This window comes from Molothrus aeneus, chromosome 6 (assembly GCF_037042795.1).
Source record: "Molothrus aeneus isolate 106 chromosome 6, BPBGC_Maene_1.0, whole genome shotgun sequence".
In the NCBI taxonomy this organism is placed as follows: domain Eukaryota; kingdom Metazoa; phylum Chordata; class Aves; order Passeriformes; family Icteridae; genus Molothrus; species Molothrus aeneus.
The window spans coordinates 31,474,614-31,497,951 of record NC_089651.1 but is presented as its reverse complement, the minus strand read 5'-3'; the positions used below and the strand labels follow the sequence as shown (position 1 = coordinate 31,497,951).

At 34.1% G+C, this 23,338-nt stretch overlaps 1 protein-coding gene across 1 annotated transcript in view; it reads left to right on the top strand.

The window, feature by feature from the left end:
- RYR3 (ryanodine receptor 3) overlaps positions 1-23,338 on the top strand; it is a 196,760-nt gene that overhangs the window by 87,085 nt on the left and 86,337 nt on the right. The window contains exons 23-39 of the mRNA XM_066551268.1: positions 266-349; positions 1,715-1,874; positions 2,365-2,512; positions 2,610-2,815; positions 3,468-3,642; positions 5,071-5,279; positions 6,419-6,603; positions 7,245-7,281; positions 7,653-7,813; positions 8,237-8,402; positions 10,791-10,877; positions 11,269-11,495; positions 12,621-13,422; positions 13,923-14,123; positions 14,389-14,491; positions 18,297-18,434; positions 21,388-21,661. Of these exons, the coding sequence (XP_066407365.1) occupies positions 266-349; positions 1,715-1,874; positions 2,365-2,512; positions 2,610-2,815; positions 3,468-3,642; positions 5,071-5,279; positions 6,419-6,603; positions 7,245-7,281; positions 7,653-7,813; positions 8,237-8,402; positions 10,791-10,877; positions 11,269-11,495; positions 12,621-13,422; positions 13,923-14,123; positions 14,389-14,491; positions 18,297-18,434; positions 21,388-21,661 (3,363 nt within the window). The remainder of the gene's footprint in view (positions 1-265; positions 350-1,714; positions 1,875-2,364; positions 2,513-2,609; positions 2,816-3,467; positions 3,643-5,070; positions 5,280-6,418; positions 6,604-7,244; positions 7,282-7,652; positions 7,814-8,236; positions 8,403-10,790; positions 10,878-11,268; positions 11,496-12,620; positions 13,423-13,922; positions 14,124-14,388; positions 14,492-18,296; positions 18,435-21,387; positions 21,662-23,338) is intronic.

Sequence of the window (23,338 nt, the reverse complement as noted above, 5' to 3'; positions counted from 1 at the left end):
ATCAGACTGATGTAGAAAAACTTTGTCTCTACAGAGACCAAATCCTGTTGGTTTTAATAAAGTGGTAGAAATCTCAAGCCATAGATTTGGGCCTTTTTAATCTTTGAAGGGCTTATTTATTATCTCTGATAAATGAAAATATTTGGGTTTTTAAATACCCTTATTTTAGATTACTTACATGTTTTTAAATATAGTTTCTTCTGTATATTTTTACAATGCATGAGAACTATAATGTTGTGTTTAACTAATGCTATTTTTATGCCAGAACCCTTTTGGCCCTTGGATGTCACATTGTTCATGCTCATCCAGCAGCTGAGGAAGATCTTAAAAAAGTCAAACTTCCTAAAAAGTATGTACCTTATGGTAACAGTTACATATTATAATATTTATTATAAATATAAAATATTTTAAGTTCATTTAAAGTATACTGGATATGAACCCCATGATAAAGTATTAAAGTATACTGGATATGAACCATACATGATAGGGTTTTACACATCTCTGGTTAGGCCTTTACTTGGCTGTGATGATGTTGGAATGTGAATACTGCTGTGCTGCATCACCTCCTGAAGCTGTTGAGAGGCAGAAACAGTCGTATACAGGCAATTGTAGCAGTGTTACATCACCCTAGAATGGAGACTCCAAAGCTCAATACAACATTGCAGTGCTTTTCTGTCTCATAGTAAAGAACAGTCTATTCATATGATGGTAAATCTATTTACTTGAAAGAGAGTTTACCACTTTACAGAGAGAGAAACAGCAAGTTGGACACTTGCCGTTTCGCTTCAGTTTATCAACCCACCATATGTCTTTTTGTCCTGAAAGAAATTTATCCATGAGAAACAAAGTCAATTGAAACGTTTCAAGTGAGCAGTAAAATACATAGTTTTGTGATGAGAGATGGTAATCTTGATCCAGTTGATGGCCTCAATTAAAAAAAAGTAAAATAGAGCTTTTCTCAAGATTCATACTGCAGAGAGTCTATCATAATACTGGTTTGCTATTATTCTCATTAAAATACCTATTGCCTATATGAAACATCCTAATTAATGGAAACTACTTGACTTGACCAAAAGAGAATCTGAATATGTCTAAAAGGGAGGGTTGTCCTTACACAATATGGAAGGGTTGGAGAAGATAATAAAATGGCTAAATGGAGAAGATAAAAAAATGGCTACTGCTGAAAATTTGCTGAACTTTTTATTCAGTCAAAAAGGGGTAAGAACAATAGTTAAAATTTTTTTCTTCTGTTGGAAAAAGTGGTAATGCGGTCCTTACAGAATAGTTAATTAAAATACCATACTTAATGATATGTAAGAGAGTTTCATAGGAAGTCATCATACAGACCTCTAAAATAGAAATTACTTGAAATGCTTAAATGACAAATGTATATAAATATAAAAAGTAGTCATTCAATAAAAAGTTTTGTTGCTTTATAGCAACAGTTCAGGCATGTAAATATGGATCTGAGTCACATTTAATTAGCTATTGTGCAAGTAGGTGGAAAATGAGATGGTCTAGATGGCTAGAATCCAATTTATATCCTAGTCAATAACCAAGTGCAATGGAAGATTTTTGCAAAGGAACAGGGAGAGTAGGACATTAAAAAGGGGAGAGAGAGATAGTGATTTCCACCCTATGAATGCTTCATAGAAGGAATTAAGTACCATAACTGGGATATCTTGACTCTCTGTTTTGCTTTGTTGACTTACAGTTACATGATGTCAAATGGATATAAACCTGCCCCTCTTGATCTTTCTGAAGTGAAATTGTTACCTTCTCAGGAATTTCTAGTTGACAAACTAGCAGAAAATGCTCATAACGTCTGGGCAAAAGATAGAATAAAGCAAGGATGGACCTATGGCATTCAACAGGTAGGAATTTCTTTACATGCATTTGGAATAAGTAAAGAATGTGAGATTTTTTTTATTCCAGAACATCATTTGGGAGGGAGTGTTAGTTAAGATGACAAATACTGACTGTATTAATAATAATATTAATAATAATAATAATTAATAATAATATTAATAATAATATTCCAGTAATAATTGGAAAAGCCAGAGGGGATTGGGAGCAGGAAAAGAAGCCCTACATATAAAAGTCTGGATTGTCAGACCTGTATGTTTGCAGCTGCTGGATGCATGAGAATATATTTCCACCCTTCTCCTTCATTCTTGTATTTAGGTTTTCAGTGTTATTAACAGATAATTAATTGAGCTTGCATTCATAGAACTCTTCTTCATTAATGCTGCGTCTCTTCTGTGATCATTACGTGATGCCAAAGGACACTCTGTCTCATTATTCAAAATCTTTGTGATGTCTAAACAGACTTTTCTTCTTGTTGTTTTTTATTATCCCTTTCAGGATCTTAAGAACAAACGTAATCCTCGGCTGGTGCCATATGCATTATTAGATGAACGTACTAAAAAATCAAACAGAGACAGCCTCCGTGAAGCTGTCAGGACATTTGCAGGCTATGGCTATAGTATTGAGCCACCTGACCAAGAGATAGGTATGTATTTTCAATAAGAATCATGGCCTTTTTTAATGACAGTTATAATTTCGTTTCATTATTAAGAGAGGTTTTTTTCCTCTGTTTATTTTTGCAGCTGACCAAACAGTAGAAAAAGTCAGCATTGACAAGATTCGATTTTTCAGAGTAGAACAATCCTATGCAGTGAAGTCTGGAAAGTGGTACTTTGAGTTTGAAGCTGTGACAGGTGGAGACATGCGTGTTGGCTGGGCAAGGCCAGGCTGTCGACCTGACATAGAGTTGGGAGCTGATGACCAAGCATTTGTATTTGAAGGAAGCAAAGTCAGTACACCTTTACCTCTTTTGATCTACAAACAGGCTAGACAGAGGGCTACAACATAGGTTTCCTCTGTGTACTCAACATCAGCTACCAGCATGTTTCTGATTCGTATAAAGATATCTCTGAGCTCTGTTTCACAGTGGATAGTACCTCCATTTTGATTCTGTCATAAGATTATGCTAACAAAGTGTTGGTTTATATGTATCTTCCTAGGCTGTATCCAACTAAGTACAGAAGTCTGCCATGATTATAAACAGGATACAGCACTCACTTACATTTTTTTATAGGTAATGTTTTAAAAAAATCAAAAAAAAGGTCCTTTATTCACTGAGAGAGCCACGGTCTGTTTTCCTTTTTCTGTTTTTTTCTGCTTTCTGCATGTACTTTCTTCCCAAGCTTGACTCCTAAAGGACTAGATGGATGACAGTGTGTAAGAAATTGAATCCAGTGAACAGTAGTTATCAGGTTCCAAATTGCTGAAGTTAGGGTGCCTTAGTCTCTCTATGTCCCTGTTATCTCTAAGGCAAAAGTCATGATCAGTACTGCTTACAAATTACTTTAATATCTGGAAAATAAAATATCTGGGTTTCTTAACTTATTTTGTATTTATTTTTTAATTTACCACTGTATTTATTTCCTTGGTTTTCCGTTTAGGGCCAGTGTTGGCATCAAGGCAGCGGATTCTTTGGACGAAGCTGGCAACCGGGAGATGTAGTTGGTTGTATGATAAACTTGGATGACAAGTCAATCATCTTTACTCTGAATGGAGAGTTGCTTATAACTAGTAAAGGTTCAGAACTCGCATTTGCTGACTTCGGAATAGAAAATGGTAACTTCCCCTTTAAAGTCACATGGTCATTGGAAGACAAAATAATGAAACAAACAGAAAAACTAGTCTGTCATGACTCAGTGAACTGAGAAATCATATTTCACTGATATGAGCCTTCAGACTGTGCTATGCATTAACTTCATAAAAAATTATTTTGAGAATGCTTGTGTGGCACAAACTGAATTTCTTTTCTCCTTCCACCACATTAATGGGGTTTCAGAAGCCAGAGTGGATAAATTTTCTCAGTGTTGCTAGGCTTTATGTCAGGGCTTCAGTGCTGTGAAGAAGTGGTAATAATAAGCATCCTGAAAAATTTCCAAAACCTGAAAATATAGTCTCTGATAATCTCACTGGAATGTAAATATACTATGTTCATGTCTGCAAAGGACAAAACAAGTACAGTGCAGTGAGAGTCTGTATCAAAAGAAAGATCTTTGCAACGTGGGTCTAATCTTTTTCTTTCTCTGTCCTATTCATAACTTATCCAAATATCCCATTTTCCTGGGATAGTTTTCCTTTTCTGTTTTTGGCCTTTGGTTTTTTAAAAAAGTAGTATCTACATGACTGTAGTAAAAGAGTTGGGGAATATTTTCAAGTGGGTTTGCTTTATGTTTTCATTTACTTTCTCTTTGTAAATATATATCCTCCAACCAGTAATAGCTTTTATACCTGTTAGTAATTGCCAGAAAACTTTGCAGTTGTTCACTGTTCTTCTTTGATCTTACAATTGATAGAGTTTTTATAAAGGCAAAGAATGAGTGACTGCCTTAACAAAGCTGTACTGAAGTCTCAAAATTTAGAAGAGGAAATGTCTCCTTTAGAGGTTGAACTGTTGGCTTTTCCCGAACTTTGCTCCAAATTCTGTTTTTTTGGGAAATGGTGAAATAAGTCAACAGCCTTTCATCCCTTTCTAAACATATATGGAGATCAAAGAGTTGAGTCATAAAAAATGCTAGCATTAAAGGGGTGTGTATTTGTCCATTGTGAATGATGGAGGAATGAATGCTGGAAAAAATTTGTACCTACTGATGATAAAATAAATTTTAAGTAAATGTATTGAGATACTTGAACCTCATCTCAAAGTTCTTTTGAAAATTTGGCACTCTCAGAAACCATATTTAACTTCTGTTAATAACTTTGATCTAGCCAAGGTTGGCTTCCAGTGACGATCTTTTTGTATAATGCCATGTTTATTAGTCTAAAAATGAGAAAGATAACAAATTAAATGGGATAGTGGCTAAGTTCTCAGGTAGCAATTATATTGAACATAGACATTGGTATTTAAGGTGGCTTTAAATTCTTGCTTCTGTCATCACTTCATGTGCATTACTTGTAGGAGCTAAAGTTTAGTTCACATTAGATAGATCAAAAATGAAGAATGTCTGCTTTTAAACTAAGTTATTGAGTTTTGTTGTTTTTTTTCTTTAGGTTTTGTTCCAATTTGTGCACTGGGCCTATCTCAGATTGGTCGCATGAACCTCGGAATGGATGCCAGTACATTCAAGTATTATACAATGTGTGGCCTCCAAGAAGGTTTTGAACCTTTTGCTGTTAACATGAACCGAGATGTTGCTATGTGGTTTAGTAAACGCTTACCAACATTTGTCAATGTGCCAAAAAATCATCCTCACATTAAGGTAACATTACATGTCAGAGAGACACCTGTTCAACGATTGTTTGTTTAGCAAGCTGAGACATTAAACCCTTACTAATGCTTACTGTCATCAGATAGTTTGTCATATTACTCTATTAAGTAACTCTTAGATAATTCCAGATGATCTTGTCCATCTTCTTTTTCGTTTATGGTAGTATGGATTCCTATAGATATACCTATCTGGTTTAATATATGACTTAATTAATGTTGGGGTTAGCTACTGGAAGCATGCTAGTTATGGGGGTTTTTTATATTCTACCTTACATGCACTTTCACTTTCTAAACCTTCTCTACTGTAAATTTTTGTTAAATATCTGAAAATTTTTCAGCTGAAGTCTGAGGACATTTAAGTGTACCTGTGGTGTCACAGATTCTTTCATTGTGATGCACCAGTGATAAGAATTCCAAAACTCCCTAACTAATCTATCCTAGAGCAGAGTAATATATTCTGCCTTTTCTATAATTTTTTTTCAAATTAATATATTCCAAAATGATATGTTTGAGTTCCCGAGGGGATTTTTTATTACAATCTCTCTAGGCGATTTTCTTTAATTTAGGTATAGCCAATTATTCTCTAATGATTGTCTCTGAAAATTTCACTGAATTCCAACTAAATTATTTCAGAATTTTTTTATTTTATCAGGATTATTTCATCATTATTCCTGTCTTTAAAATATTCCTATCACTGAATTTGAAAATGCACTTTTTCAGCTCAAGGGAAAGTAATATTGAACACAAAGTCCATCATGACCCTCTGAACAATTCTAATTGATTTTTCTTCTCATTGTGGTGGAAAATAACTGATTCTTGTGATGCAGTTTTTTAATGACTCGCAAACTCAAAGTGAATTAGTTTAATAAACTGTATTTTAAAATTTTTTTTGCTCTTGAATGGAACATTTTGAAAATATTTTTTGTAGTCAGGAAAAATACTGAATCTGTTGATTCCCTTGCTCTTCAGGTTAAATTCAGTATCAGAGACCAAAGTTGCATAGTTTTGAAGATAATTAATTATGAAAAATTTAAGTTTGCTCTTTCGATTTTCTCATCCTCTAGTTGCTTAATGGAAGTTTTCATCATTTTTTTGGACAGACTTATTTAAAAATATTTCTATTATTTTTAGATATGGAGAATTGATGGGACCATTGAGAGTCCACCTCGGTTAAAAGTTACTCACAAAACATTTGGCACACAGAACAGCAATTCAGACATGATATATTGTCGTTTGAGTATGCCCATTGAGTTCCACTCATCATTCAACATCGGCATGGGCGTGGAAAATGCCTCCTCTGATGTTTTCCAAAAACGGTTAGACTTGGGTTTGGTTATCCTACTTCATGCTTTCAGTGTAAATGTATTGTCATATTATTCTTTATTATTGTATACTCAAAATTTCTGTGCACTAAGAACAGATTACCATGAAATGCTGTGTCCAGACAAGAGAGGACCTTTTCTAAATAGGTGCATCACAAGGTCTATAGATCTTTGCCTAAGCAGCTCCATTTTCTTTTGAATTATTATGATTTGCAAAAGCTAGGCTGGAAAACCAGCTCAGAGTCTTTTGCCCTTTGGATTATTGCTCACCAACATCATTGCTCAATAACTCATTGCTACCATAAAAATGCTAATTCATTAAAAGAAAAAAGATTGTGGGGAAGTTTTTTAAAGATACCGGGTATTAATGGGCACTGCACCTTTCTGAGTTACCTCTATCTTTATTTTACTGCTCTAAATCTGCCTCTTCTCCCACTCTACCTTAATTGCAATCAACTATTTTACTTGTATATTTGTATCCTGTACAGTCTTTGCTAATGCATACTCAGTGCCAAGTGGTTAGCTAGTAAGCTGACTTACAGTAGTTAGCTTTTAAGTATACTTAGCCTAATAATGACTAATTTTTCCACTACTCTTTTTTATTTAATTATTCACTGATTTTCCTTTATCTGTAGAAAGCACAGCCAAGAAATTGCTCCTCCTTCTACTACAGTAAGTAAATATGTTGAGATGCTTAGTTCTTCTGAAGTTTTGAAGTAGATTTATTTGTGGCAACATGTTCATTAGAAATCAATGTTCATTAGAAATCAATGTGTTGAAAGAAGCCTTTTTAATAATTTTTTATGATAGAACACTGTTTGTAAATAATGATGTCCAGAGCCACGTTATTTGCAACTTGTGTAAACATAAACCTCATCAAATGAAAACACTAGTCTGGTTTTTTTTTTATTAGGGGTATTTAAAATTACTTATTAGAAGAATGTGAATTACTATTATTGAAGTTTGATATATAGGAGATTTGATTATTCCTTGATAAAATACTTTAAATTTCTATTACTAATATGCTCTTTTCCTCCTTTCAGTATTTTTACTCACTACGGATATTTGCTGGCCAAGACCCATCCTCTGTCTGGGTTGGCTGGGTAACACCAGACTATCATTTTTACAGTGAGAATTTTGACCTAAATAAAAATTGTACAGTGACAGTTACTTTAGGCGACGAGAGAGGCAGGGTTCATGAAAGGTAAGGAATTATTCATAGTGTGTTAAAGTTTTTATTTTAATACTGTTGTCTAAAAGTCAGATGTTCATAAGCTTGATGATAATTTAAATATTAATTTAAACTAATAAGAAAATTGATTATGGAGTGAGTTTTCTGTGCTCATTTATATATGAATGTGTTTTAGATAGACATGTTAAAGTGAATTTATCATTAATGTTCCCTTGCGAGGGAAATTTCTTTTGGAAAGAATTTTAAATGAAAGATGCTTCTTTAGTTTAATATCTATGGATGAAACAGTTTGTTTAACTGTAACTAACAAGTGCACACAGAAGCCTGTGAAATTTTTTCATAACTATGAAAAGGAAAAAAAGGTATTCCTCCATTGAAAAGTGCATGTCCACCAAGTTCAGTGTGACCTATGCTTTGTTCTTGTTGCTCTTTCAGTGTGAAGCGCAGCAACTGCTACATGGTTTGGGGGGGAGATGCAATTGCTAATTCCCAGAGATCAGGTCGCAGTAATGTTGATATAGAAATTGGATGCTTTGTTGACCTGGCTACTGGAATGGTGTCATTCACAGCCAATGGAAGAGAGCTTGGCACTTGTTATCAGGTATTATCAAATTTTCAGGAAGCTATCTAGTAAGATTCTTGTTTTTGTGCTACTTTTCCAGAAATCTAACTGGATGCCATTTGTGCGATGTTTATATATTCTCCTATATCATTCTGGTTTATCCCTCTTTTTCTCACTCCTTTTAAGGCTATGTTTTTTGAGTTGTTTCAGTATGTTTGGATAAATATTTTTTTTACATCTCTGTGCAGTTCAGAATCTTGATTAATAAAGTTAATTCTTTAAATTGTTTTTTCAATTTGAATCTATCATACAATAAAGGGGAAATAAATATTTAAACTAGCAGAAGGTCAAAATTAGACTTTATATATAATTTTTGATATGAAATAAGAAGAAAAATTTAGTTCATTATTACCAGGGTTTGTGTCTTCTGCAGATAGCTGTGATTTGGTGACTTTGTGATTTGATAAGTTTCAAAACCTAAAATTCAAATATGCATTAATGGAGAAAGCCAAAATAAGTGGGGTGAGCCCTAAATGTTATTGATACCATCAAAACATGATGTCATTTTAAAAGTGGATCAGTGGTTGACAGGAGTTTTCAGCACGGGATTGTTGAGATTTCCGCTCAGTAACATCAGTTGTCCATAGTAAAGCACTTACTGTAGAACAGGTTGTCCAGTCTTAGCAACAATTCATTGCTTTCTTCTATGTCAGCCCTCTAAATGTGTAATGCAGACAAAACTGTAATGTTATTTACCTAGATTTAATGGAACTTTTATACTGACTCTATTGAAAACAAGTGTGGCAGGGCTGCACACAGCCTGTACATGGGGGTGGGAGGTTATCTAGTAGTTGTGATTTTTGAATATTTTGTAATAATGGCCAGTAACTTCAGTGCCACTCTGGGAGAATATTGAATGTCAGCACACTGGCAAAAGAAAACAGGTGGTTAAAGTGCTTAAGCTTTGTTGTTTTTCTAACCAGATAGAAATCAATACAAAAGCTTCTGAGCAAACCCATGAAACTTTGGTGTGTTTCTTTGCAGTGGATATTTGTGGGGTTTTCTTCATTGACAGCCTTTAGCTGTTCTTCTTATCTTGCTAGGAGATGTATGAAAAGACAGATGTGGAAGATGCATGTTATTGAATTTAGTGTAAATAGCACTTTCAGGTTTTTCCTTATATGATTTACAATTAATATAATCATGTTCTATGTACTAAATGTAAAACTATCTCACAGAATACCATTATTTCTCTCTGTTTCTTCTCTTTTTCATGGAAAAACACCAGAAGTTCTTTTAGGAAATATTTTCTCAAGAAACCTGTTACACCTGGTCTGCTGAAAAATGAGACTATCCAGCATTTTCTGTAGATATAAAATAGTATAACCCAACAAGATTGTTGCAAATAAGGGTGAAATATTTTGAAATTTTAGCTTACTCTGAATAATTTAATTATTTTCTCTCTTTTTGAAAGTAATGAAAATAATATTATGTAGTTTTCATTTCCATGTCTTGAATATTTTTACAATAAAGTAAGACCTTTAAAATATTTTAATAAATCACATCTCTCACTCCAACTGCCACAAATAATTTATATTTGTCAGGTCTTGGTAATCTAGTCTTAGAGTTCGTATATGCATTTCAGCTTTCTTAACTGAAATAGAAGGACAATATTTGTTTGTTGTTTTCATTTTAAAAGGCCTATAGGTCAACGTATTTAAGAGAGGAAATTAATTTTTCTGTAGTTCTTGATCTAACTATTGAATGCCATGGTGATATTCAGGAAAAAACCCAAAACAACAATCAGAACAGAATGCCTTTTTTTTCTGGATTTGGGGTTATGGTTTTTTTAACTTATCAAAAAGGTTGGAATGTTAATACCTACCCCTATATTATTTTGTCTATGTCCATAGTCATAGTTTTGATAGATTGTTGTCCTCAAAGTTAGGAGTTGTACTCCTTCACAGCACAAATATTGTAGTTGTCCTTATTATGTACAGTGTCTGCACATGATACACAAAATGCACCATGATGTGATTAATATATTTAATTGAACTTCTGAAACTTTGACTGAATTGCAGAGATGTACTTTTTTCAGCCACCCTGGAGCACTGAATTTTTAAAATTAATATACTGTTCTATAATTATATTTTTAATTCTTTATTTTATGGCAATGGTTCCTCCTATAGGTGTTGAGAGCATAAGGCTACAAAACACCTGTCTCAAAAACCAGGTGGTCCTATGACGATAACTGCAAATACTTTACTATATTATAGGTAGACACTATTCAACACTTTATTTAGTAAATTATATAAATTATTTGATAATGAAGTGTAAGATATACAATATTTATTTTATATCTTATTCAGAGAGATTTTTTTATTTTATTTTTAATTTAAAATAAATTTAATCTCATTTCACTTCTAGGTTGAACCAAACACCAAGCTTTTTCCAGCAGCTTTTTTACAGCCTACAAGCACTAACTTGATTCAGTTTGAACTTGGCAAATTAAAGGTAGGAAGTATTTTTTGTATTCTATAGAAAGGCAATCTTTATGTAAATGTGCTCTTTTAAATCTGTTTATTTCCATGTAAATTCCTGCTCAGTTAAATTTGCTTAGGAAGGTTGAATCAAAGGCATGACTTGTAATTTGACTTCTACGTTTACTTCTGTAAATGTTGTTATTATATGCAGTTAATTGATTATCTGCAATTGTCAAAATAGACTAATACTGTTTGAGGATAACACCATAAATGTTGGGGGGTTTTAATGGATTTTGTATGTTGCAATAACTTCTACCTTTCTATAATTTGCTTTTTATTTAAAAGTTATACTTCCTTTTGGTGTTATGGTTTTATTAATAATTACATGTTTCAAAAATAATTAATACATATATTTGTTTCAGAACACCATGCCTTTGTCGGCAGCAATTTTTAAAAGTGAAGAAAGAAATCCTATTCCTCAGTGTCCCCCTCGCCTTGATGTACAAACAATCACACCAGTTTTATGGAGCCGGATGCCAAACAGCTTCCTCAGAGTAGAAACTGAGCGTGTCAGTGAGCGTCATGGCTGGGTTGTGCAGTGCTTGGAACCTCTGCAGATGATGGCACTTCATATCCCAGAAGAAAACAGGTACGCTGAAAATGAGATAAAATTAATTGATGTGGACAAAATATACTGAAAAAAGGTGTCAGTGTATTGATTAAACCTGCCTTTCTGAATAATTACCTTATAGCTGTTGAGAATTTCTGATCCTACCTGATATCATATTAGATATTATTGTATTCATGAAACTTAAGTCAATACAGGAGACTGAACTTTAATGACATGTACCAAGTTTTGCATGCATAAAAGAAAGCATAACTATTTGGTTTTATTTAAATTTAAATTGAAATGGCATCTCTTAAATCTGTATGTCTTTAAACATGGAGATTTTTCTCAGCTTGAGAAAAACAAGCATTAAGAACATGCAAGTACTATTTTGCCAATTTTTTCTGTAATAGAAACCTGTAATCTCTTCCTGTTCCATCTGCACTGAATTTACATGAAATAAATTCTCATGTTCTTATTGATAAGATCATGCCTTTCTTTGAGTTTCATTAAGTTTTATCTTCAGAGTGAGGATAATAAAGATCTATCCAAATGTCAAATGTAATTACCAGTGAAAAATCAAACTATCAGCAAAAACATAGCAGAAAGATCATTTAACAGCTGTACTTTTATTAGTAATTATTAAATTTCTTTTAATGATTCAAAACTCAATTTTATTTATTGTTAATAAAGCTGAATTCAAGGGAAGAGTGAAAAACACTGTGTTTTGTGGAAAAAATGAACCAGCAATCCTGAGAAAACTACAAAGGCACTGTTTGGGAATGGTAGTAATGCAGATTTTCAGCAAGCCTAATATGCCTATTTTAAAAACAAGTTCTAATTTACAATTGATTCCAAAGAAGCACCTCCATCTTAGATTTTGGTGGGTTTTTTTTTTCCTATGGAGTAATAATTTTAAACAGTCTCAATAAATTATTCCCACCATTTATTGTGTTTTAATGATGTCCACACTAAGAGTAACTAGTATCAATCTTTATATTAGTGGTTTGAAAAGGAACTGAGAAAATGTTCCTCTTCAAACCACTAATATAAAAGTTGATACTAACTAATCTTAGTATCAAAATGTTCAGAGATTATAGAACTTTCCTTTTTCAAAGTCTTTTTTCATGGAATTGACTGGTGTTCTATTTCTTTATTTCATAACAGATGTGTTGATATCTTGGAACTATGTGAACAAGAAGATTTGATGATGTTTCACTATCACACTTTAAAGCTCTATAGCTCAGTTAGTGCTCTAGGTAACACTAGAGTTGCTTATGCACTTTGTAGCCATGTGGATGTTTCTCAGCTGTTTTTCACAATAGATAATCAATACTTACCTGGACTTCTGCGTTCTGGATTCTACGACTTGCTCATTAGTATTCACTTGGAGCATGCCAAGCAAGCCAAGCTCATGATGAGCAATGAGTTTATCATTCCAGTTACAGATGAAACTCGAAATATTAAATTATATCCTGATGAAACAAAGAAGCATGGTTTGCCTGGAGTAGGGCTTAGCACTTGTCTTAAACCAGCCTTTAATTTTTCTGCTCCATGCTTTATTGCGACCAGCGAAGATCATCAGACATCCATCCCAGAGATACCCCTGGAGATACTTAAATACAAGGCCATAAGTATGTTGACAGAGGCAGTGCAGTGCAGTGGGAGTCACATACGAGACCCTGTTGGAGGACAGGTTGCATTCCAGTTTGTTCCTGTTCTTAAACTGATAGCAACACTGCTTGTAATGGGTGTTTTTGATGATGATGATGTGAAGCAGGTGTTACTCCTCATTGATCCCACTGTGTTTGGAGACCACAAGGAAGAAACAGAAGAAAGGACGGAGAAAGAAGAAGTGACCCAAGTTGAAGAAAAAGCTGTAGAAGCTGGGGAGAAAGCAATCAAACAAACAAAAGCTCCTGCAAAGGGCTTGTTGCAGACAAGATTACCAGAATCTGTTAAACTTCAGGTGACCATTTATTATAAATATGTTACTTATATTCTATTCTTGATGAAAAAAGGATTGTGTTTTTTGTCTGTTCTCTACTTAATAAGATTTGAAGTTGTGAAGGTCCTTAATTCCACTTTGCCTTAAAACTTCAAATTCATTTTAAAAAAATTGATGATGATGCAGTTCTTTCTACATCTATCTACACTCAAACAGATTTGTGAATACATACTTATTTAATAAAAAACAGAGGGCTAGACAAGACAATCTTTAAAGGACCCCTCCAAGCCAAACTAGTATGTGATTTCTAGATATTTTGAGTGCATGGAGTGATAGATTGTGCGTGCAATGTATCTCAATCAGATAATGAAACCAACATTTTTGTATTCTTCATGGTGTTGAAACAAAAATATGGAAAAAAAATCTCTCATTTTTACAGTCTGATGTAATGTATAGTATGTGCTCAAGTTCTCCCCCAGAGTTTGTAAAGCTGTTGAGATTGTCTATTTTCTCTACCATAGATGTGTCATTTACTCAATTATTTTTGTGACTGTGAACTACAACATAGAGTGGAAGCAATTGTATCGTTTGCAGACCGTTATGTATCAAAATTGCAGTACAACCAGAAATACAGGTACAATGAACTCATGCAAGCCTTGAACATGTCTGCTGCATTGACTGCCAAGAAGACTAAAGAATTTCGGTCTCCTCCTCAAGAGCAGGTAATATTAAAAAAAAAAAGATTGAATTAAAGATTAAAAAAAACTCTTTATGATGACGAAATAAAGTCCTGACTCACTAGAGAACCAAAATTAATTTGAAAATAAATTTATTCCATGCCACAAAATATTGAATGTGAGAATGTTGAAACTTGTGTTCTAGAACTTGTGCTGTAAACTGAAGTTATAAACAGGTAAAGTATGGCTATATACTAGAATATGTCCTAGGCTATTTCACTGTTTTAACTGTGTTTTATATCCCTTAAAGATTAATATGTTGCTGAATTTTCAACTGGGAGAGGATTGTCCCTGTCCAGAGGAGATTCGGGAGGAGCTGTATGAATTTCATGATGATCTTCTAATTCACTGTGGTGAGTGGCAAGTTGTTGATACAGGTTTTGTTTGTGTTTTTGGCACTTGACGGATCAGTTGAAAAATATACTAGCATGAGAGGTTTTTTTATCAAAGTGACTTTACAAAGTACCTACAAAGTGACTTTAGTGACAAACTTCAGTGTATATTACAAAAATATGGGAAGCATGTGCATGGTTTTAAGTTTCACTGTTAAATCTCTATTAAATATTGTCTAATATTATTCTGTTTATATACCAGTTTTAGACTTACTGGGGAAAAAATAATCCAAACAAGTAGGTTGACTTACTTTAAAAAGTTTATATAAGCACATGTATGAGTACATACAGATAAAAGGTATTGAGGGAACAAAATTGCTGCAAAGCTGAGCATCAGAAATTAAATTTTAAAAAAAGCACATGTGGAGTTCTCTGCCTGCTTTAGCTTAGTTTCCTCTTGTATGCATAACTGTGAGAGTCAGTCATTACAAAACACTCTTGCACTGCATACTTGAACTGTCCCCACTCATTTAATTTGGATTTCCTGTACAATTTTATGTAGGTCTTTTGACATCTATTTTTTTGTTAGTTTATTGAGTTTGTTGAGATCTAATTCAGACAATCATGAAATTAACAACATTTGTAGTCTGAGTCATCTAATTATTACTGTTCATTGCCAGCAATTATGCAGTTAAAACTGAAATAAACAAGCTTTTTCCATCTACCTACTTAGTAGATATATTCATAGTTACTCTTCCAGTGTATTGCTTAGTTCTATGGTTTTTGGCATCCATCTTGTCCAAAAAGAAGGGGCCAATGTCATTACAGTGAGTTGACAGCATCTCAATCTCTTCCTCAGGAAGAGCATGATATTCCTATTGGTTAGTTCTCCCTCGTCCACCTTCTTGCTTGAGGTCATTACCAAACGTTTACCAATACAGTCTGAGCAATCTTCCTGTGCTGGTTATCCCTAAAACCAGTGTTACCTGGTTCATGGAATTGTACTGTTTTAATGACCTGTAATTACTTTCTGCTTTCTGTTTGGAGGCATGGTGCCTCCTATACCATTCTGTGCTTGTATTGTTAAGGCTTCTGATGTTATTTTGCACTGCTATATCTGAGTACCCTCTTAGAATCTCAAGCAACCAGCAAGCTGTGATTTCCTGATAAGTCAATTGTAATTTTTCAACTACCTCAGCCTTATCCTCAGCCAAAGATGAGTAGGTCTGCAGGTATCTAAGCTGTGCTCCATCTGTTTACTTCTGAGGGTGTAGTACAAGACAGTATTAGAAGTCTTAAAATCAAGATTTGTGTCTGTAAGGCAGAAATTTAGGTGGTTTATCATTACTTGTTTTTCACAATCCTCTATTAATTGTTATTCATCATTTCTTCTAAGTGCTTACCAAAAACTGTTTCTTTCATTCCATAATTTTTCTTTCAAGTGTTACAGTGAATAGTTAGTATCCTCCTATTTACTCCTCTTTCTCTCTTTTTTTATTACATCTATTATAATAGATTATTAGAGCTATCTCCATTGTTCAGTCACTTAGCCCTTGATCTGACCTCTGGTTTCCAAAGGTAATGCCCATTTGGCAGCAGAGTACTCTAAGACTCCAGGATGGAGATTATGAAAGCCCTACAACTTGGAAATGTCTTAACACCACAATCAATTAATTTTAATTTAAAACATTGTGGCTGCTATGATCATTGAGTTATTTCAGCTCCTGATCAATCTTCATGTTTCATGAAGTGAAACACTGTTTATTGTATGCATTGAGATTTTGCTTTTTAGGGATGCACTTTTATTATTTGTTTACTACATTGTGTATTTTGTGTACTACATGTCTATTTTGAATGAGAGTTCAAGATAGACAAAACACTGTCTCATTATTAAAACAGTTTAAAGATCCTCTGGATTCTATGCAAAACCATATTCATTACTTTGTACAGATTTATCAGAGGTGGTTGCTGTGGATAAATGCTCCTCATTATCTGTGTCCTGACTTGGTCCTGAAAATCAGTACTAAGCAATCACAGCTGCAGATTAAATGAATAGGAGTTCTGCTTGGAATGTTTAATCAGCTTTTTAGTACTAAGTATACTTTGCCATCTAAGTGGAAAACTATGTATGCAATCAAGTAATTAAAGGCTTCTTCATAATGAATATAAGCAAATAGTTTTTCAGGCAGTCTTAATCCTAGCACGTCGTAAGAGGGAGTGGTTAATTTTGCTAGCAAAATAATGGTCCTCAATCATATTTTTTATGTGCAGTTTCTTGCTTATAAAGAACCAAGCAAATTTACAGCATATTTACAGCATATTTGGTAGCATCATATCAAACTGACAGTTACCTGGGTTGAAACCATCACAGTGCACAGACCTCTGCCACTTGAAGGAAGCAATTAGCCAGTAGCAACAGCAGACAGTCAGCTCTGAATGGATTGCAACTCTAAGATGATGCAGAATGAGTGATATGGAAGAGTAGATGAGACCCCACCTGGAGGAGTCACAGACCTCATCTAGCCCAGTCCAACACTGTTTTAACTCATTATACCAGTGCATTTCCTTCTCTCTGTCCATTTTAACTTCTTCAGAGCTCCTCTCCCAGTGTCTTTCTCTTGTGTTCAGAACCCAGGGTTTATTTCAATGCCAGATATTTGTTCCTTTAATATCTGCTTTCTCTTTCCTTTCATCGCTGGTGACATTTCCTGTTCTTACTTTCTTTCAGACTGACTGTATCCCTTCTTAACTTTTCATTTTGCCAAGCCAGTTCCACTTATCCCATTTCTTAAATTCTGTACGTACTGTCCAATTTCAATTTTGACTTCCTTCATTCCCTCTCAGTGCCTTTGAATTTTATCACTTAGTCACTCCTAGTCATAATTTCCCCTCCCCTTTTTGTAGCTGCTGGCAGCAAAGTTTCTCCAACTTGTTACCACGTGTCTGTTCTATTTTCTTTCTTAGTTAACTGTTTAGGACCAGTTTTAGCTACTGCAGTTTCTTCTTTTCCCCCCTGCTTCAGGTTCTAGGTCTAGTATCCTGTCTGAAAAGCTTTTCCTTTTCTCAATTTCTCTTTGACAAGCAAACTGCAAAAGCTTACATTTCAGTTTGGCACAATCTCTGATCTGGAGAGAGCCTGCTTAGTTGTTCTTTGCTTCTGCACATAACACATGTGTTGTCTGATGATCACTAAGAAGTGTGAGAGACTTTGAATGGTTGTGAAGCAGTGTAGTGAACTGAACTGAATTAAACTGGTCATTTTACCAGGTATTAAACCACCTGGTAAAATGACATCCTGCCTCATTGTATACATTTTCATGAAAAGCATGTATTATCCACATAATCTCTGAATGTCTGCCTTCTTACAGCTTTAAATTCAGTTAATATATTTGTTTATGGCTGCTAAATATCTTGACTGAAAAACTGTACTGTATTGTAAGATATAACGATACGCTTCTTTCTTTAGCCTACATTCTGCAATATGAAACAAAGGATCACATATTTAATCAAATATGACTGTGAGTCATACTTAATTGCCATAGTAGACTCTTAAAAAAATACCACCTCTTTGGTCATAATAGTGAAAAATGAATACTATAAATCTGGATGTAAGAAGTATGTGTACTGAAATAAAGATAATTTGAGGAGTGCTTCTGGTACTGTATGTTAAACCTGCTGCCCTTACTACTTCTTCTTTTATACTGTATGAAATTTGCTGGTGAAAAAAATCAATATTCCTATAGCAATTTTAATATTGTTTAAATATTGGGGGAGTTAAACTTCAAACATTAAGTTTTGTTACTAACCAGTTTTATTTTATGCTAAGGTATTCCACTAGAAGAAGAGGAAGAGGAAGAAGAAGATTCCTCCTTGACTGGCAAACTCCGTTCATTAATGTACAAAATCAAAGGTCCACCAAAAGCAGAAAAATTGGAGCCTAAGGAAGAAGAAGAGAAAGCTCCTAGTAAGTTTTCTTTCCATATAAATGCTTTCATGGTGCAAATGTTAAAATTTTACACAGTCAACAGGAGTGTATTTTCTAATAAAATTTTATAAGGGGCTGAAGAAGGACACTGCCTGTTTAAGTTTCTTCTACCTCTTAGAACTATTATTCTGTATATGGAACACCTCAGATGCATTTTTAAACAAGAAATTAAAATGAGTGGAAGATTTTAGATCCAGATCATTAACTCTGGGGTTGAAAATTTACATATTCTTTATAAAGAACTGTGAAAAGCTGATTATGTCACAATAGTCTAGACTCAAGCATTCTAAACTTGGGAAGATCTAATTTTATGGGGTTTTTTTAAATGTAAAAATTCTTCTTAAGAGCTTATGTCCATTTCCTTCTATTACCTTTTCATATAGATGCAAATACAGACAAGCACATAATCCCCCCAAAACACTTGTAATCACAAACTTCTTATTCTTAGAAGTACTCCTGTACATATCCATTCTCATACCCTCTTCCATAAGATGCGAAGGGTGTTCATGGTCTATGCAGGTGAGATTGGTTCTGTGCTTGCAATTCCTCAACTATTTGCACAAGCTTTTAGTTGAGCCTCTTTGAACAACTCACCTTATTCTCATTGCCACTGTGCTCACATGCCACATGAGAATTCATCCCAATGAGGGTGATGTATGGTATGAATCTCACAAGTTTTGTCTTTGCTGTTGATATGAGTTTTCAAGCCTTAGTAGTGACTAGGGATGGTTAGGAACAATTAAGACAAAAAGCCAAATTTCTCCAGGTCTTCCTTTAGGACACTTTTTTTTAGGTTTCTTCTTGCCTTTCTGAATCAAGATTGGGGCTCTAGCTCTAAATTTCTGTACCACCATACAGATATCATGTGCAGGATTCTCCAAGTGACTTCAGGTTGGTCAACCAGTAACAGTTCTCTTTTTTTTTCCAAGTTGTTCAGTTTGTCAATAGGCCCATGTAGAGATGTGGAATGGTTTCAGCTCAATAATTAAGAGTTCTGTGGAGATTAGACAGCAAAATTATTTTACAACTCATGACACTTCTTACACTTGATCACTTCTTGATCTGCTTGCTCTGGAAAGCACCTTAGAGTGTTTGCCTGGTCTGAAAGCATATTTTGGTCTGTTAAGCTTGTTAATGTGTTTTAAGTACATTAAATCTTGTAACAATCTGATATGCTGCATGAAGTAGGGCTTCATTCTCCAGTGACTCATCTGTTAGCATCTGCTTTCTCTTTAATAGTAGCAGGAGCTATTCAGTACCTGGTAGTATCATTTCTTCTCTAGGTTTCATGTGGATTCTATTGTCATGAGTCAGGAAGTATTCGCTCATAAAGCCTGAGGGCACATGGTGTTTGGTCCTTGGAACAGAGCAGTTCACTTATTTCATGTACCAGAACTTTGGGTAACAAGAAATGTGGGTTGGAAAATGATCCTATAGTGTCTATTTTTCTAGAAATTTCAGGTGATTTCTTTAAGCTTGGGCCTAAAGAATGGCCCTGGAGTGATGCATAGTACAAATATGCACATGGATTAAGTCATTCAAAGCATGATGAAAAATAATATAGATTTATTATGTTATATACTTGACTGTAGCTGGATACTCTGAGGTTTTTAGTCCATGTGTGCACTTCCCCTTTATGCATCAGGAAATTTGGAATTCAGAGATTAAAGGAAATGGATGTCAGAGGTATCCCCAATCCTTTTATGTGCATGAGGAGGTGTGGTGGTGTGCATAATGTGTACCTATTTCCAAGATTAAAATCTCTGGCCTTGAGTGTCTTGGTTTTAGTCATACATACTCAGTGTGAATATTCATAAGAAGGAACTATTTGCTACAAATAAATCTTCCTTTACTCTAAGCTTACATTCAGTTATTATTACAAACAATCTTTTACCCAAGTGAGGAATGCCAGCAATTTCAATCTAGTATTAATTATGAATCAGTAAATTTTGTATTTAAAAACAAGTTAGAACTCTGAAAATAAACACATAGAGGCAAATAATTATTATTAATAATGATTATAGGATTTTGTAACCGTCAAGTGAAAACTGAGATAAGCCATGACATGCTAAGAGTAGGGCTATCTCTGTAAAGTGCAGAATTTGTTCCCACAGGTTGAAAGCCTAATTATGGAACAGAACCTTAGAATTAATGATAGGTTTGCATAAATACAATATTAAATAAGCTAAGAAAGAAGTGTTAGCCAGTGAAAGAATAGCATACACACAAACCCCAATGGATCTACACTATCTATAAACACTTTAGTGATGGAAAGTGGTAGTGTTCATGCCTTTGGAAGAACTTTGGGAAAATCAAGGGGTATGTTTGCTGGTGATAGAAGAAAGAAATTTGCATCGTTTTATGAGGTAAGGTGGTTATTCCTGTTCTGCTTGATATCAAGCATGAACATTTGTTGGAAAAAGGACTGGAACTTGTGTCCAGTTTTCAGGTAAATTCCCTAAACTTTGGGCACAGCAAAACTGTTTTCAGCATCACTGAATTTGCAATGTCTACAATACAGGTGTATCAAGCAATTTTTATTCTGTAGTTGCAAACAATACAATATTTTTAGAAAGTGCATTACCAAGTGACAGTGACTTGATCTAGAAATAAGGAATAAATTGAAAGCCTAATGCAACATTTTGTTTACAAGGATGATTCTCAAAATCATGGTCAAATTAAAGGTTTTCATTGTGAACAGTGCTGGTGTGGACTTGAACCCTAAGTAGATGTTTATTGTTTTCTATCTCCCAAGAACATTACATTTATCTTGAAAAGTTTGAAAGTTACTTTTCCAATTTAAAAACCTGTTCAGTCTGCTTGTGGTTTTTACAACCTCTTTGTTGTCTCCTGTTACATATTTTACAATAATACATGTTTTTGATGTTTTCTGTTGGAAGAGCTAGTAACATGTAATGTATTTTGCTTTTAGCTACACTGAAAGAGCTCATATCGCAGACAATGGTGCGCTGGTCCCAGGAAGATCAGATCCAAGACCCCGAATTAGTTCGGATTATGTACAGCCTCCTTCGTAGGCAGTATGACAGCATTGGGGAGCTCCTTCAAGCCCTGAGGAAGGCATACACCATTAGCGCTGCCTCTGTCAAGGACACCATTAATCTGCTCGCAGCACTGGGCCAGATTCGCTCACTGCTCAGTGTGAGGATGGGAAAAGAGGAGGAATTGCTAATGATTAATGGATTGGGGTATGGAATTAATGGAATTTTGTTTTTAAGTTGATGTGAAGCTTTTTGTTATCCTAGTAAATCCTCTAATTTTTGTTCCTAAATGAAAATTAATGCTGTACTGATGTGTAAATATGTACTAGTGATTTACACTTTCACATATATTTCCAAGGTGGCTCCAGCTATCTCTCTAATAGTATCAGAAGGGTCAAAGTTTCTGTGAACTAAAGCATTATCTAAAGAAATTGGACCCCTTTTACGACAGTTAAGCCTGGTGCTTAGACGTTAAAGTTTTAGCAGCTCTGGAGAAAAAGATCAGTAGAATTTTTGCTGGTGTCTACCTATACTGCATTTTTTCCGAACTTAAAGCCCATTTTATATTTCATGTATGAGTGGATAAACTTGCTGGTGTCTTTTCAATTGGAAATTCAGAAGAAATTTCCTTTATATAGCACCAGATGATGTGAGAATATTTTCTGCATCTTTGCTATAAAATTACCTCTGTTGAGCAGTGGTATTGCAGTGCATTCTTTCATGTTTGTTATTCCTCTTGTGTGACTATGATGGTTGGGCCATCTAATGTTGGAAGGAAAAAAGAACACAGAAAATAATTTTTTCTAATTAAAATGGTGCATTTAGAGAGAGAATTATAGTATTGTTACCTGAGAACTATATTTCTTTGTCTTTCTTTGGGAATATTAAAAAAATTCTCTCCTTTACAACAATTGTAAGTTCCATTACTTTTACTATTTCAAAGTAAATTTTGTACTATTTTTGTATAAATTGCAAAGACTAATCTCTTAATATTAATTGATCTATTCATGACAATGACTCAGTAGGCAGTGTGCAACAGTATTACCCTATTTGTCCTTGATGCTGATTTTGTAAATTTGCTGAGAATTATATGAGGGATAAAGGATAAATTTTGCCTAAAGATGGTATGGATATAAGCTCTATAAGCACCTTCCAAGAGGTGCTCTATTGAGACTCATCCATTCTCAGTTTTCTGCATTTCTTTAAAGCAGGAATGATGCCTGTTATTTGCCGTGTGTTTTTAAAAGGTTGTCCTAAAATGTTAGAAATCCCTGGATTCTGTTGAAATCTAGTCCCTGGATTATTTTGAAACACATAAATTGTATTCTGGATTATGAAACCAATACAGCAGATTCTAGAAAATGTTGAGAGAATTGTGGGCAGAGTGAAAAAGTTAAAATAGTCCTTCATAATGGACCTGTATGCCACTTCTGACAGAATTTGAAAATAGTGATGAAATAAATATAATAGATTACCTTAAATACTAAGTCTATTTATTATCTTTACTTTGTGATCTGAGGAAATTAATTAAGAGGTTACTGCAGAAATATTATTGATTAGATTTCATTTTCTTGAACTTTGTTCTCAACTTAAAACCTAACAAAACATATTCTTTTTCACTTAGATCATCACAGATTTTCTTTTTAAATTTAAACAGAACAGATGGTAGGAGCAATTTAGAGATGAAGAATTGCCATCTCAAAATAATTTTGAGGTTAATATTCTTCTTATGAAGAATCTACAAGAATTAGAGGAATGACAACATATTGAAATGTGAAACATTTTGTTCGCAGATGCTTTTGTATTATGCTGAATTCTAAGAATTTTAAATGATGTTAATACAATGAATGCATACTTCTGAAACCTCAATGCTTCAAATTAAAT